The sequence below is a fragment of the Protopterus annectens genome, chromosome 7.part0 (genome assembly GCF_019279795.1).
Source record: "Protopterus annectens isolate FY-2018-M chromosome 7.part0, PAN1.0, whole genome shotgun sequence".
Taxonomy (NCBI): domain Eukaryota; kingdom Metazoa; phylum Chordata; order Ceratodontiformes; family Protopteridae; genus Protopterus; species Protopterus annectens.
The window spans coordinates 1,630,969,355-1,630,986,394 of record NC_056739.1 but is presented as its reverse complement, the minus strand read 5'-3'; the positions used below and the strand labels follow the sequence as shown (position 1 = coordinate 1,630,986,394).

General features: G+C 41.4%; 1 protein-coding gene across 1 annotated transcript in view; it reads left to right on the top strand.

The window, feature by feature from the left end:
• Positions 1-17,040, top strand: part of BSN (bassoon presynaptic cytomatrix protein) — a 2,988,702-nt gene that overhangs the window by 2,806,753 nt on the left and 164,909 nt on the right. Inside the window, exon 16 of the mRNA XM_044076415.1 lies at positions 9,088-9,289. Within this exon, the coding sequence (XP_043932350.1) occupies positions 9,088-9,289 (202 nt within the window). The remainder of the gene's footprint in view (positions 1-9,087; positions 9,290-17,040) is intronic.

The following is a 17,040-nucleotide window of genomic DNA, read 5'->3' as shown; positions in this document are numbered from 1 at the left end:
ACTGAGTTTTTTTAAGTTTTTGCAGGGGGAAGCCCCCTGAATCCCCCACTCCCCCTGCAAATTATAATATACCAACTCCAAGATCACACTATATTCAGGAAAAGGCATATAGAGGATCATCCATTATTGCGCAGTAAACATTACCAATAGTGCCTGCAGCATCATACATCATGTCCGCCATGTTGAATGGGTATGTATTACATATCTTTAAAGTCATAGACCTGTATTTAAAATGACATTATTAGTAATTCTTCTGCTAGTTTTCCCATTAAGTTTGGTGTTAAGAATGTCAGTATTTTCAAGTTTCAGTGTTATGATTCTTTGGCATTGTTGTCTCGGTAATATGAAATTTACGATTTTGGAATTTCAATGTTATAAAGTAGCTCCGTCCACATACATACAGTCATCAGAATTAATTTGCTTTCTAATACTGCATTTGTAATAATCACACAGTACCTGAAATGAAATTCAAAGTTGTTTACATCTGGGATCACATCCATACAGGGGAATTCACCATTATACCCCTTTACTTTACATTATTGTAGCCAAAGATTCTGCACCATGGGGAAGGGGCATACCCTTGCAGTAGTCACCATACACTTCATGTTTATGTTGTTGACAAAATGCAGTATTTTCAGACTAAGTCATTGATATGAGGTTGTACAAACATATGCAGAGGTATCATAATTTCAGCAAGTCAGTGTTTTAGACATTAAGAAGGATTTTGAGGAAAAAGGAGAGATATCATGCAGTAATGAGACAGAGCTGATTTATAGGGCAATAGGCAAGCTAACTTAAAGAAAAGTTTTATCCAGGGATTCATGCAATGAAAACCAGAGAAAGAAGGTGAGAAAGAAAGAGAGAGAGTGAATTGGGCTAAAACGAAGTACATATGGGGAAGAAGAAGGCAGTCAGTGACAGAATTTTAAAAGGTAAAGAGTTTACCTATGATGAAAAGTTTAAATAGCCACCAAGCTATTCAAAAGTCCCAGTAAAACGAAATGACCGCACAGGCACTTGATGCTGAAAATCTCTCTCTTTATTTTACACACAATAAAAAACTGCTTCTCGTTAGGTTAAGCGCTTTCATCTACTGACGTAGATTTCATCAGAACCACTCTAACCATTGTTAACACCCTTTTTATATGATGTTTAAATCATCAATTACATTAATTAAAAACACTCAATACTTAATTTGTTAACATTTAAAGTGCACTGTGCTGGATTCCCTACTACTAACTATCTGTAATGTACTGACTACTTTAAAAACTGCTGACTGACAAACATACTTAAAAAATATATATTTTTAAAAACTACAATTTATGTACATCTGGTAATTCCTACATAATACAAATGTGAATTACTAACAGATGACTGTATTGGTTTCTTCATATCCTAATAAATGTTTGTGTACTCATAAACAATTAAAAAATGTATAAAATTAAAAAATGTACCTAACACCCTATTAACCTTCTAACATGGGTTTGATAGAGATGTATTCATTTAAACCAGGATGCTCTGATGCATTTAATTTGATCTGCCAGCTTGTCTCTTTTTCCAATAATTTCATCTTAATATTATCACCCCTGGGATTCACTTGAACCTGTTCAAGAATGCCAAACTCAAATCTCCTACATTCATTATTGGCCTCACAATGCCTCCATAGTGCATTATTCATATCTTGTTTCCTCATTCTATAATAATGCTCATAAATTCTGTTTTTTAAACATCTTGAAGCCATCCCCACATAGTAACAAGAACATGTTGAGCACTTGGCTAAGTATATCACATTTTTAGTTCTACAGTTCCCTTTACATAGCTTTACTTTTGTTTTGTGGTTGTTGTCTAATGTCAGTTCGCTAACCTTTAGTATGTATTGACATTGTTTACAACTGCCACATTTTGTTGTACCTCTCTCTGTTCTTTCTACCATATTCTTCATTTGATTTAATCTCATCTCCATATTTGTTCCATTTCTATACACAAATACTGGTTTGGGGCCTACTATTTTATATATGTACTCATCTGTTCCCAAAATGTTCCAATTTTTCACAATTATGTCTCTAAATTTGTTCACCAATGGGGCATATTGTAACACGCAGGCCCTCCTGTATTCATTATTTTTATTCCTGGAGTTCACTAGACTGTCCTTACTTCCCAGTATGGGTTTATATTTTTTTCCCCATTCACTTTTAACATATTCTATAGTATCGGCCACCATGGACATAGGGTACCCCCTATTGATAAACATATTTGCTATATAATTTAACTCAACTAATGCTTCCTCATAACATGAAGTCATTCTGGCGGCTCTGATACATTGTCCTTTTATAATGCTTTTCTTCTGATGCTGGGGGTGGCAACTGTGGAACTCCAAATAATCATTACTAAACGTCTCCTTTCTGTACAAATTTGATTTAAATTTCTTATTATCTATTGTGACCTTTGTGTCCAAATATGAAAGACTTTTTTTGTTCTTACTTACTGTAAATCTTAAATAGTCATGTTAAGTTGTCTATCTCGCCTTCATTCTTGCTGGATGGGTTCGGAGCCGACCTCGGCTCCGACTCGGCCAGTCTAAAAGCTCGAGAGTTGGTTCCACCGGCTCGAGGCTCCCCTTATATCCCACAATGCTAGGCGAGAGTTACCTCAGATCTCGTTTGCCGCTACAGCTTCGAGGTTGGTTGCTTCTACCGGTTCCTGGTGAGTGTTAGCTTTTTATACTAAAAAGTTATTCTTTTTTCCCCTTTTTACCTTAATTCTTCTCAAATTAGTGTAGAATATAGTTTTTTATCCCCGACCCTATTTTTCCCCGTTTTCTCTTTAAAAGAACCGCTGGTTCTTCCCTTGGGCCTTTGGCCTTCCCTTCCATAGGGTGTGTTTGTGCTTAATTTCTAATTTTTTGACTAAAATTGTTAATTATTTTACTATTAATAATTTTTCTGACAGGGTATAACTGTGTGTTTGGTGTGTGTTAGTGTACTCCTGTCAGTTAGGATAATGTCAAAGGAAGCAAAGGTCTTGATTCAAGAAGTGTGATGCGTGCTGTCAGAAAATGTCTCTGACAGACGCTCACACTTCTTGTGTCTACTGTCTGGGGTTTGCACCTGCAGGACTCCTGTGCTGTGTGCCATGGCTTCAGCCCCAGGGTCCTGCAGGAGAGAAAGAACAAGTTAATTTTGAGAGGCTTGTTAAAACCAGAGGATTCCCTGTCAGTTTCAACAGGGAAGCCCTCTAAGGCATCGAGGTCTTCGGCTCCGGCTTCTGAGCCGAGACCTCAGGTTGTTCAACCTTTGCCTTTATCGGCTCCGGCTGGAGCCGATAAGACTCAGTCCACAGTTTCTGTGGCCTCCTCGGCCCCGGCCGGAGCCGAGGTTATCGAGGTACCCGTGTCGGCTCCGACAAGATCTTCGGAGCCGACAACCAGAAAGAGGTCTAGGTCACCTTCTCTTGGCTCCGTTCATTCGGCTCCAGGATCTCCCCTGCTGTCTGAACGGAGCCAAAGGTCTCATTCCTCTAGGTCATCGAGGCTTTCCGATCATGACCTTCAGAGGGTGGTGAGTCGACTACTTAAGTCCGAGGCACTTGCCCAGATGCTTCAGAGCCCGACCCATCAGTCGGTGCCTGCCCCGGTCCATCAACTCTTTCCTCCTTCGACTCTTTTGAGTTCGGAGCTGGGTCGTGTCGGAACCGAGACTGTGGTTACTTCGGAGCCGAGACAATTGTCTTCGGCTCTGTCGTCGGCTCCGTTTTCTTCCGTGGAGGAATCTCGGCGCCGGACTTCCCTCGTCGGCTCCGAGGGGGTGAGTGGCATCGGACCCTTGTCCGACCCCCCTCTCCCTCTCGGTGCTTCGGCGCTGGTGAGTTCGGCTCCGACATCGGCTTCGCAGCCATCACTGTCGGTGCCGAGGGGGGTCCTTAGCTCCTCGGAGCGGGGACCTCTGGCTCTGCCTGACAGGGGTGCTTTCGAGGTCATGCGGAGCGTGTTAGAGCCTGGCTCTACTCCACAGTCGGCTCCGTCAGCCCCTCCCTCTATGCTGCCTCAGGGTAAGTCGACTCACTCCCTCATCCCGGACCGCAGAGAGCCAGCTCCTCAGGAGTCCCCTTTGGGGATTTTATCCTCTTCCGAGGCCTCTCCTGATTTGGCAGAAGAGCCCCCTCGGAAGAGGAAGTGCAAGAGGAAGCACATTGACTCACCTGAGTCTATCACGTCGGACACAGATCTGGATGATTCTGAGGGTTCCCCCCGTTCCCCTTCTGAAGATGTCTCATTTGCAGACATTCTGGAGATCCTTAAGCAGAGGGGAAATTGGCCAGCCCTCAACCCTTCAGAGGACGAATCTGTGTATCTTGAGGCGTTTGGCTCTCGTCCTTCCACCTCCTGGGTGTCCCCCCCTTCGACCCCCTCATGCAGGTGGTTGCAAAAAAGGCATGGACGGCTCCTGATTCAGTGGACCCCACTCCCAGGAGACCCTCCAAATTCATCACAGCTCCATCAGACAAGCAATTTTTATCAAAAGGAGTTTCTGTGGATGCTATGGTGGTAGCTGCCGCCACAAAGAAGGAACTGGCTGATCCTTCAGTGCCTGTCCATCCACCTAACAAGGAATCTAGGTCCATGGATAGGTACGGGAAGCGGATGTTCTCCTCAGCGACTTTCACCATGCGTTCGCTGAATTACCTGTGCCATTTCACTCGTCTTCAAAGGGACTTGGTCAAGGAAGCGAGTGAGATGTTGAAGGACCCTACAGCTGTGGGGTTCCAAGAAAAAATGAACACGCAGCTAGCTATCCTTAATTCCATTTCCAACTCCTCCATGCGCCTCCTCTCTTATGCGGCCGATGGAGCGAGCAGAGCCGCAGGAACAGGGGTGGCCTTACGTAGGCACGCCTGGATGCGGCTATGCAACTTTGCGGAACCTTTCAAGACGTCTTTCACAAACTCCCCTTTTGATGGATCATCTCTTTTTGGTCCTCAAGTGAAAGAAACCCTGACTAGGTGCGAGACTGATGGCAAGACCCTTTCTGCCGTCGGAGTCCGTTTTTCGACTCCTTCTAGGCCTTACCCCAAAGGCCAGAAGGGTGGAAAGATGTGGTTCCGTAAACAATCTCAAGGGACTTCGCCTGACGCACAGAGTCGTTTTCCTACCAGAGGCAGAGGTGGGAATAACAATGGTAGACGTCGCCCTAGGGGCAGGGGGGGTCCGCAAAACCAGGGCAATCGGGAAGCCTTTCCTGACAAGCCCTTTCAGCATCCCTGAGGTGTTGCCCGACTGCCCATCTTCGGAGGCAGTCGGGGGAAGATTGTCACTGTACCCAGAAACTTGGCTATCCTTGACACAAGACAAATGGGTACAGTCCATCATTTCCGAAGGTTATTCCATCCCCTTTCTTCGTTTTCCAAATCAGTCAAAAAAATCCCTTCCAGATGTTCCACCCGCTCAAAGGGATATAGCAGCTTTGGAAATTTCAAAACTGCTTTCAAAAAGAGCTATTCAGCCAGTGCCAGCAGACCAACAAGGATCCGGAATCTACTCAAGGTTCTTTTTAGTTACAAAGAAAACAGGGGACTGGAGACCAATTTTGGATCTCAGTATCTTGAACAGATCGGTCAAGAAAACAAGATTTCGGATGGTCACGCTGCAATCCATTCTTCCCCTATTGGGAAAAGGAAACTGGATGTGCTCTATAGACCTTCAGGACGCGTACTATCACATAAAAATGAACAGGCGCTCCAGAAGATTCCTCCGCTTCAGGCTGGGAACCAGTCATTTTCAATTCAGGGCCCTGCCCTTTGGTCTCACCACTGCCCCCCCGGGTGTTTACCAAATGCATGGCAGTGGTAGCTTCTCACCTGAGACGACAAGGATTCCAGGTGTTTCCATATTTGGACGACTGGCTCCTTACAGCTCCCACCAAGCATCTCCTTCTGATGGCCAGAGATTACACCTTTCGCGTCTGTCAAAAACTGGGTATCTCAATAAATTGCGAAAAGTCTGTTTTGTCGCCTTGTCGTACTATTACCTACATAGGCGCAAATTTAGATACTGTAAACATGTCTGCAACACTAACGAACCAAAGGATATCAGACATTCAAAAATTGGTGTCACTTCTTCTCAACAACAACAGAGCCAAAGCCAGGTTAGTTCTAAAGGTGTTGGGAATCATGGCAGCGGCCATACCTCTCCTCCCATTGGCCAGATACCACATGCGGATCCTTCAGTGGATGCTATTTTCTCAATGGTCATACCAGGAACTTCCAATGTCTCACACCATTATGATCACGCAAGCGTGCAAAAAGCATCTCATGTGGTGGATGTCTTCCCCCCAGCTCCTGTTGGGGAGACCATTTGTTCCACCTTCTCTGGTTGCTACTCTGACAACGGATGCCTCCCTGATCGGGTGGGGGGGGGCATTATCAGGGCAGGACAGTCCAGGGCACATGGCAACCAAACGAATGCCACTTGCACATAAATGTTCTGGAGATGAGAGCAGTGCTTTTAGCGTTGCAAGCCCTTCAAGACTCTCTTCCCTTGGGAACGATTGCAATCCAGACAGACAATATGTCTGTAGTGTGGTACATCAACAAACAAGGCGGAACCAGATCATACCCCCTGTGTCGAGAAGCACTCAGACTGTGGCAATGGGCGATTTCTTCTCAGCGTTTTCTGATAGCAACGCACATCGCCGGGAAGTCCAATCACATTGCGGACAAGTTGAGCAGAGCTATTCTCATGCCTCACGAGTGGTCTCTGAAAGACTCTGTAGTGAGAGAGATATTTCTCAAGTGGGGTCAGCCTTGCTGCGATCTTTGTGCTACTCCCCAAAACAGCAAGTGCAGAGAATACTTCACTCTATTCCCTTTACCAGGCCAACCCAGCAGGGACGCTAGTCCAAGTTTGGCCCCGGGACTTCTGTATGCATTTCCTCCTTTCCCACTGATCTCTCAAGTAATACAGAAAGCTATCGCTCAGAAGGCCTCATTGATCCTCATTGCTCCTTACTGGCCTCGACAAGTGTGGTTCCCCTTTCTACATCGATTTCTTTTGGAGCGACCGTGGAATCTGGACCTAGTTCCAGATCTTTTGATCCATCAGTCGGGTCAGTTTCATCGCTCCCTCCCCTCTCTGAACCTCACTGCTTGGTTCCTCCACTTCCAACCGTAGCCAGGCTTCCTCAATTATCTCACATTGTTAGAGATATTTTGATAGCTTCCCATAAATCTTCCACTCGAAAGATTTATTTGAGTAAGTGGAAACGCTTCTCACATTGGGCACAAGGAAAGGACATAGATCCTTTCACCGCTTCCATCCAACTAGTCCTTGATTTTCTTGCTGAACTCTTCCATGCAGGTTCATCTCCATCTACTCTTAAGGTTCAATTGGCAGCTATTTCTAATTTCCATGTGGGTATTTCTGAATCTGCCCTAATGTCCCACAAACTCTGCAAAGCCTTTTTGAAAGGAGTTTTTCTTCTCAGACCTCCTGTAAGAAATCCTCCTTCTCCTTGGGACCTAAATTTAGTTCTTGCTTCTTTGATTCTTTCCCCTTTCGAACCTGCAGCTTCATGTTCCTTAAAGTTATTATCATGGAAAACTCTCTTTCTGGTGGCTATCACATCAGCTAGAAGAATTTCAGAACTTCAAGCACTCAGTTGTCGTTCTCCTTACCTTGTGTTCCATAAGGACAGAGTTTCCTTACGAACTAACCCGTCCTTTTGCCTAAGGTGGTTTCAACAACAAATCTAAAACAATGCAATGACCTCCCTGTCTTTTTCATCGGAGTATTCAAATAGGTCTGAACAAAAATTACACTGCCTGGATGTTCATCGTCAATTAAGGTACTACTTGGACAGGACGAAACAATTCAGAAAATCTGATCAGCTGTTTGTCTCCTATGCGGAAAGCAGAAAGGGACTTCCAGTTTCAAAGGTATCTTTATCCAGATGGCTAACATCTCTGATTACCCTTGTTTATGAGATTAGACATCAAAACTGCCTAATAAACCTAAAGCCCATTCCACCAGAGCTTTGGCTACTTCTCTAGCCTTCCAAGACAGACTGCCTATTGACACCATTTGTGCAGCGGCTACTTGGGCTACTCCTCACACTTTTATTTCCCATTATAAGTTGGATTTAGCTTCTAGGCATAGAGCTAATTTTGGTTCCACTGTTCTCAGGAGTCTGTTCCGTTAGGCCACCCGGGACAAAGTGCTAGGGACGCGGTCCCATCCAGCAAGAATGAAGGCGAGATAGACAACTTAACATATAGAAGTTATGTTCTTACCATAACATTCCATGTTAGTTGTCTTCTTCTCGCCTTCTTCTTGCGTCCCACCCTCCTTCCCCCTGGCCTGGACAGACCTAGAGGAGTTGTGATCGTGACCTCTCTTTCTACCACCTCTTTCTTAGTCATATGCTATTATGCATATTTTCTTGTTTCAGGATATAGGTCACCCCTGTTCTTCCTGCTGTTAGAGGTGGATTCTGTTTCACAGTTTTACTGTTTTTGATATAAGCTGGGTTAGCTTACAAACGAGATCTGAGGTAACTCTCGCCTAGCATTGTGGGATATAAGGGGAGCCTCGAGCCGGTGGAACCAACTCTCGAGCTTTTAGACTGGCCGAGTCGGAGCCGAGGTCGGCTCCGAACCCATCCAGCAAGAAGAAGGCGAGAAGAAGACAACTAACATGGAACGTTATGGTAAGAACATAACTTCTATATTCCTACTATTGAGATAAATCATGAAATTATCTAATAATTCTTCCGTGCCCTTCCATATTATGAAGACATCGTCCAAAAACCTGAAATAACATCTAATATAGCTATTCCACTTAGTTTTAAGAATGTGCTCTTCTTCCCAATGCAAAAGGAACAAATTTGCAAACATGGGGGCACAAGCTGCCCCCATGGCAACTCCCCTATGTTGTCTGTAATACTCGCCTTGAAACATAATGAAATTATTGCTCAGTACAACCTCCATAAAAACCATGAGTTTGTTCCAGTTTGTTTCCCTACTTTGGCAGACATTTCCTTAGAAGTTAGACAGTTTTGCAGAAAATTGCACCTTAAAGAGTTTTTTAATTATAAGGAACGTGACACACATAATGCGGATGAAAGTGGGAGTGATGCTGAAAATGTAATTGATTTAGATAATTCCCTGTTAAACATGTCTTTGTATGAGAATGAGCTCGTTGATATTCATGCACTTGATGAAGTGCATGAAAATGAAAGGGGTTTTGAATTTAACACTGGTTATGGAAGGTTGCCAGTGCCTAAAGTACCATATAAAAGTGAGTTCATGCCACCCAGAAAAAATGTTGTAATAAATTCATTTGAAAACACCTTATTAAAATTTATTGAACATGAACATAAAAGGTTTCAGGAAAGTAAGAAAATATACAATTTTATTTATTCTTTCTGTGTTGGACTTCCCAGTTGGTTTCTTAGTATGATGAAAAGTTTACCACTGCTGCATTCAGCTCCCGTGTACTTAAAAAAGAGGTGCATTTGTTTACATAATATAGGCCAAGGCATAAGTAGACCTTTTATAGTGTTAACATTTTTGGATATGGTACTGAAAGCATAAGAGACGTTCAATGAAATTTGACTATAGAAAGAGCAAATAATTGAGCCTTTAATACCCCAGTGCAGAAATGTCACTCTTTGCACCCCCTTTACATAATATAAACTACTGGGATGTCAAGCAATCTATGCAGGTTACAGTGGAGGATGCAGAACAAGTATGGATGGGGGGAGCTACTGCTGGCCAAACATGGATAATATCAGTCATTCAGTACTACAGTCCCACTTCTTGGTACACTCATTGCTCATTTCTTTTCATATTCCACATATTTAGAAATGCACATATGAAACTGTGAACACTGAGTTGCAGAAAGCAAGTACATTTCATACAGGCATAAGCAGAATCCATAATACTAGGTATTATGTGTAGCCAAAGTTATTAATTCTTGCTTGTTTTGCTTCCACCCCCAGGTTTCTCACACCATCTTCATGGCTTTGTTGTGTTTATATACCTTGCTTTACTCTTCAGCTTTTTCCTCTATCCTTTCAACATGATGTAACTGGCCATGACTGCGCTAAAATAACTAAATTAAGCTGGAAGTCCAGGAGAAGCTAGGCCTCCAAAAGCCATGTGGCCCTAGATACGCCAAGGTACATTTTAGAGATGTTTCCAACATTCTGACCCAGTGATACCCTGAATAAAAAAATAAAAATCTTGACTAAGGAAAGAAATTCAATCTTATTTTCTTTGAAGGAAGAAGTAAGTTGTGTGCAAGGCATAGTGTGAAAAGCTGTCAAAATAATATTCCCCAGTAAACCAAAAAGAGAAATGCATACAGGGAAACAAATCATATGTGGAAATAGTGTCTACCCCCCCCCAAAAAAAAGATAAGTCATCATCTGTGCATGACTCTCTGTTATACTATGTGAAAGTGAAAGAGTAAATGGGTCAGAATCATACGTTTTATATTGTTGGTGTCAATATATGAACAGCATGCCTCCTCATCCATACCACCAAAAGGCTGCCACCTTCCTGTGTACTCCTCTGATGTTCGACTGGGATAAATTAAGCCTACATTAACATGTTTCAGCTAGATGTCATCAGGCATATTTACACAATATGTCTGCTTAGCCCTGCCACAAACACTTGTATACAAGTCTGATGTTTATGTCTGTATTCCAATGTATTGTTCCTACATAGTACATTACCTCTACAGATAAACTGTAGTGATCTTCTGTGAAATCTCTGAGGTTTGACTGTAAGAAAAGTTAAGGAAAAAAATGACCACACTGTTTTCAGCCCCACATTAACTAATAGCAACCTTCTTAAGCACACTTCTAAACAGAGCCAGTTTTAAACTATGGGAGACCCAGAGCAGAGGTTGAAGATGAGGCTCCCCTACTAAGCCAGTGCAAAAACCTGAAATACAGTTGGGGGTGAGAGACCATTAAGCCCAAAAGCTCTAAGGGTGTAAATGCTCTGTAATCTGGTTCTGCCTTATTTTTGAAATATAATTTTTTGTTAACTATTTTTACTGCTTTTCAGAAGTGTTATGTATGCATTCACAGATAAAACTTGTGGAATTATTCACACAGTCTTACACACACACACACACACACACACACACACAAACACACACACACACACACACACACACACACACACACACACACACACACACACACACACACACACACACACACACACGTACCAACACTACACCTGCTAAGCCAGATTTATTGGTAGATATGAGTGCACACAGATACACATGTACAAACACACACACACATCACTCAGAATATATGTTTACTTATAAGCAAACACACAGACATCACTCACAATATATGCTTACTTATAAGCAATTTGGAGGAACATCAGTTTACCAATGGCATAAACACGGAGAGAGAGAGAGAGAGAGGGGGAGAAAGAGGAAGAGTATACAGACTCCGTACAGTAAAAGCCACAGCCAAGACCTCAAACAGGTAATGAAGTGCTGTGACATCACAACATGACTGGCTGCACTACTGTACCAGTGATTGGTTGCTTTTACATGTATCCTGTCTGGACTCCAGGCCTCCTTAAACAGCCACATATTGTGCACAGTGCCGGAGGATATGAAGTCTGAAACTCAAATGCCTGTCAATATTTAGTGAGAGCAATCCTCAACAATTTACCAGAAAACCACATATTTTACAAAGATCAGATTAAATATGAGGCAAAATCAGACAGCTGAGAGCTTTGAATATTTCAACACCATTTTACTCAAACAGTAGCCACAGTAAAAAAATGTTTCTCAAAATTATATATTAGTCCTACAAATACACAGATTAATGACTGGGTTATAGAAACTGGGTAAATATCAGGTCACTTTAATTCACAGATGGTATCCATCATCAAGCAGTTGCAGACAGTTTGTTAAGTGTGTACACCTCAGATGATTGATGGTGATAAACATTTTGTTTACTATTTTATGTACATTTATTATTTTTTATTACCTGTCATATCATTACTACACTATGTATGCATGTACATTTACTATGCAAATTTTGTATAATTGCCTTCTACTCATTCTGTAAAATGGAACATTTCTCCGGGGGCCTCGTTTGAAAATGGAACTTGTGCCCAAACAGACATTTTCCAGTAAACAAAAGCAATAAAATAATGGTTATATTCATATATTTTTTCATACAAACAATAGTTTGAGCTATAGCTCTCAACCTTCCATCTCCAAAATGAGGAACACTAGCCCTGAAAATGTGGAACAAATGGGCAAAATGTGGAACACATACTAATGGCTTGCTAACAACTTCAACTAGGAAGGTCATAGGATGGTTAAAATATGCTGGTTTTACTTATGAAGAAGATCTTTTAATGAATTAATATGATTAATTTCTATTTACCATGGATTTAACTTAAAAAAATTCTAACACTGAATGTGTGACAGAGTCTTTCAATGTGGAACTTCGAGGAACATGAACTTTTTAAGACCCCAAATGAGGTACGTTCCTCGTAATGAGGTACACTTGAGAGGAACTCTGAGCATATATTCAAACTGGCTTCACCCAAATACATATTAGTCCTGCAAAGCCAGAAATACAACAGCAAACAGCAGGGACAATCATTTCATTCACAAGTAGTCCCAGCATCCATTGCTACCCATAGTATCTGGTTTGACCCTGCCAGGACGATAAAAATAACTTACCTGCTACAATCCAAGCAAGAAAAGAGAACAATGGCATGTTATGGTGACTTACTCCCATTCTTCTTGCTACTTCACTAATCTTTCACATTCCATGCAAAGTCTCATGGCTTTTGACTGCAGCTTACACACAAAACACCGTTTGGCAGTATGATAATATGCAAATTTTTTAGTTGTGAATCAGCATCAAGACTAAAAATCAATATTCACTTTATCTCCAAAACTGATACAGATAAGAAGTAAGCATGCTGATAAAAATTATTAATGTGAACTCTTTAGCTCCCTTAGTAACTCTGGTAAATCTGACAGTGGGTTATGCACTTTTGTGGAAATGGGATTTTGATTTCCTGGATCTTGGCAAAATGTCTGAATACCACAGCATTTTGACTCTTCTTTAGTCACCAAGATTGCAATTGCAGTGAAATTATTCAAAAAGGCAACCAGCATAGCAGCTGCTAAGGACAACAATTGATACATCAAATGTAATGTATTACTTATGTCATTTGTCACTGAGGGCAAAATATTTATACACCAAAGAAGTGATGTATTACTTATGTTATCTGTTACTGAGGGAAAAGACTGATATGCCAACAAGCGGTGTATTACTGATTTGACTCATAAAAAATAAAGTAGTTCATGTAAAATAAAGGCAACCAGCATGACATAATTTTTTCATAACTGTTCAAACTGAAAACCTACATGACATAACTTTTCCATGTTAATATATATTGTAAAATAAAAAAGTACATTCTTTCTAGAAAAACCTGGCATATAAATATCTGCATTAAATAAAAAGGATGCATATCTTTTTTGGAGGGTGGATATCCGGCTTTTGGTGTGAAAAGTGAAAAATACAGAGCCTGATTTTTTAATAGTGTTAGGATATAAGCTTACCCTCCACTAACCTACATCAGCAAAGGAAGAATTGACGCCTCTTAAGATGCACAAACTGAGACATTTACTGGTGATGTGCACTGGTGGATTATAATATCAGCAATTCAGGCAGTTGCCCAGGGACTACAGCTCTGTGCTGTACTAAAATAAGTGTTTTGTGTTGGCTTTGAGATTACAACACTAGTGCAGTTACTAGAAAAGTGTTAAAAACAAGCCTGCCAAGCAAGAAAGTAAATGGTTCACTGAGGAGGAATCTCAGCACTGCTTTGTTCAATGACCTGCCTTGCCCAACCACCTTTTAGCACCCGAGAATTCTGATAGGTTGTTGCAAGTGTCAACCAATACCATGTCAAAGTAAAGCAGAAAGGCCAGTGATATCTAAACTATAACACCCACAGTATTTAAACTATAGAGCCAGTCAGTGTAAAGAGAATTTATTTTGTTACACTGAACTTTTTTTAAACTAAGATTTGTCAGTTGTGGCATTTCAGCCAAGAATCTAGATTCAGATGCTGTAACATCTGGTATGGAAACGAAAAGAAATGGAGAGCAGCACCCTGGAGCTCAAAGACTTGTTTTAAGTCTTTTTAATTCCTCCAATGACCACATCTGTGTGGAAAAAGAGAAAGAGTGCTGGGAAGATAATTCAGAAGGTATATGAATTAGTTTTTGTATGTCCTCCAATGTCATCAATGGAGAAGGAAAGAAACACTGAGAACAGGAGCCAGCTACCCCCTAGAGAATAAAGTGAAATGATAGAACACCAGGCACAAAAAAGGTGGCAAGAAGCAGCCACAAAAGAGAGTATGTTAACAGTGCTTTGTCATGAAAACACGTTTTTTAGAAGCCAACTGCAAGGTAAGTGGTCATTCCAAATTCCTGATTTTGCCTCATAGCTTTGCCCTGGCCCAAGTAAAATTTTTGATTGTCTGGTAAATTACTGTAATAACAGTTAATCAATAATGCCAGGCATAGCAGTGGGTGCAAATGTTAAGGATGTGAGCTGTAGTTTCTGTGGTTCAGGGTTTGATTCCGACAGTACTCATTTATCTACTAAATGACCTTGAGCAATTAATTTGAGATATTGCTCCCTAATCACCTTTGAAAAGGGATTGTGTGTCCAGTGGATCTACATGGTTAATAAATGGGTATTATTCTTTTTTGTCATTTCCTGGGGGTTTTCAAACACTTGACTGCCACACCTGAGATTCCTGATAGTTTTATTGCAACCCTTACTGTCCTTGGCAGATAAGTGCATTTACCTGCTTAAATTACACTATTTGATGATTTCTAACTGTGCTAGTGTTATTTTTGCATTACTATGTTGTTGCATTTCAAATTGTTTTAAACTGCTTTCGCACTCAACAGTCTGTTTAACACATTTTTGCGTGCCCTTTCACTTCAAATCAACTTAAAGTGCCTTTGTAATTAACAGTATCTCTTTGCTGGTTTCTATACATCATAGGCACTCGATTTGGCTAGTTCCATTGGCTAATACTGTTTCTTCTTGCACTTTCTGCTTCTCATGGTCATTTTACAGTAAGAAGGGCTTGTACTTTGCTCTGGTGGCAGTAGAGAGTAGCCTGATCTCATTCTGAGATTTGGAATCACTTCAGAAGGCCCTACATAGAATATACTGATTGGCCATGGAGCTATTTTGTTTGTTAGTTTGGCCATGGAGCTATTTTGTTTGTTAGTTTAGTCAGTTTCTGTGACTGACTCATTTCCTGAGACCTTCCAAACACTTGGCTTCCACACTTGAGATTTCTGAGAGTTTTACTGTAATCCTGTACCATCCTTGGATGATAAGTATGTTAACCTGCTAAAACTGCACTTTTTCTAAACACATAAATGTTAAATTTTCCATTATTTACTGGGTCCATGCACTTTAAATCATTTTGAAGTGCCTTTGTGTATAGCATTGTCAGTCTGTCTGCTCTATGGGGGCACACGTAGACAGTAATTTAGCCTTTGACCATCATGTGGCTACAGTAGTGAGGAAATCATTCTGTGTTTCACAACTTATAACAAAGGTATGGAATCTAGATCCAAGGAAGTCATTGTTCCACTGTATTTGGCATTCATTAGACCTATCATTGAGTACAATGCCCCTTTGGTATGCACCTAACCAGGCATATCCAACAAATGGAATTTCCACAGAAATTCCTCACTAAAATATTTAGGACATAAGTAACATCCCCTGTGCAGACTGCCACAAGGTACTATCCCTGTATTCGGTCTCCTACAGGCTGTTGAGGGAAGATCTATGCCAGGCATACAGGGCATTGCCAGACCCCACTCTGTTGGATCTCCTGTCTATCATGAAAACAAATAACACCAGAATTACCCCTTCTAAAGACTTAAACCTTCCCTGTGATATATCTAGGACCTACTGGAGAGATAGGTATGTATCCCAGAGACTATCCCATCTCTGGAACAGGCTCCCCATCCATGTGAAACTGAGTTCCTCCCTAACACAATTCAAGTGTAACTTGAACAATTGGATGGGGAACAGGAAATTCATCCCTGGCTTGGCACCTATGTCTCTAATAGACATGGGCAACCGGTAAATGGTTCATCTCCCAGGCCCCTGCTTGTAAATGATTCCTTTCCCAAACCCTGCTTACACTTATCAAGGGTATCAGAACTTGTCAGAGATTTGTGATGCATGGCTAGGCTTAAAAAGGTTTTTGTGGTTGTTAGCCTAGTAAACACCTATGAACCTAAGAGTGCTGATTTTACACTAAGAAGGGTTTAGACTACTGTCCGGTGGCAGTATTGAGTAGCCTGATCTCATTTTGAGAATCACTTCAGAGGGTTCTAAGTGTAATTTCCTGATTGGCCATGGGGCCATTTTGTTGTTCGGTCAGTTTCTCTGTTTGTCTGAAGTTGTTGTATTTGCACAGTGCTACTCATCATACAGTGGCAGTTGAAAAGCCCTGTATGGACTCAAGCACTTAGAATTCAAATTTTACTATAAAACTACTCCAAATTCCCTCGGTCTTAGTTGCATACAGAGCAGCTCATTTGCTTGTTTGGGAACACTGCTCCTCAAGTTTAGTCTTAAATAGTCTCAACAGAAGTACCCAAGCTGGCTAAATCTAGACCCCCTCATGTTCCATCCCTTAGTGATCATGAAATAAGTTTCTGGAGCAATGGATATGCACTTTTCTACTATCTCTGCAGGTAGTTTGGTGGACATAGGCATCTTGAGGCAATGTAGTAATTGTCTCATGTTTACTGACAATGACCTAATTCTTAAAAAGTTACGGTATGTGAGAGATATAGTTACATTAATGTCATTGAAGACAAGGCTCTCACACATTAGCACTTTTAATACTAATCATGTTATCAGAAACACACATGCACACAAACACACACACTATACACACAATACATACCAGTGGTGGATTTAGGCATATGCA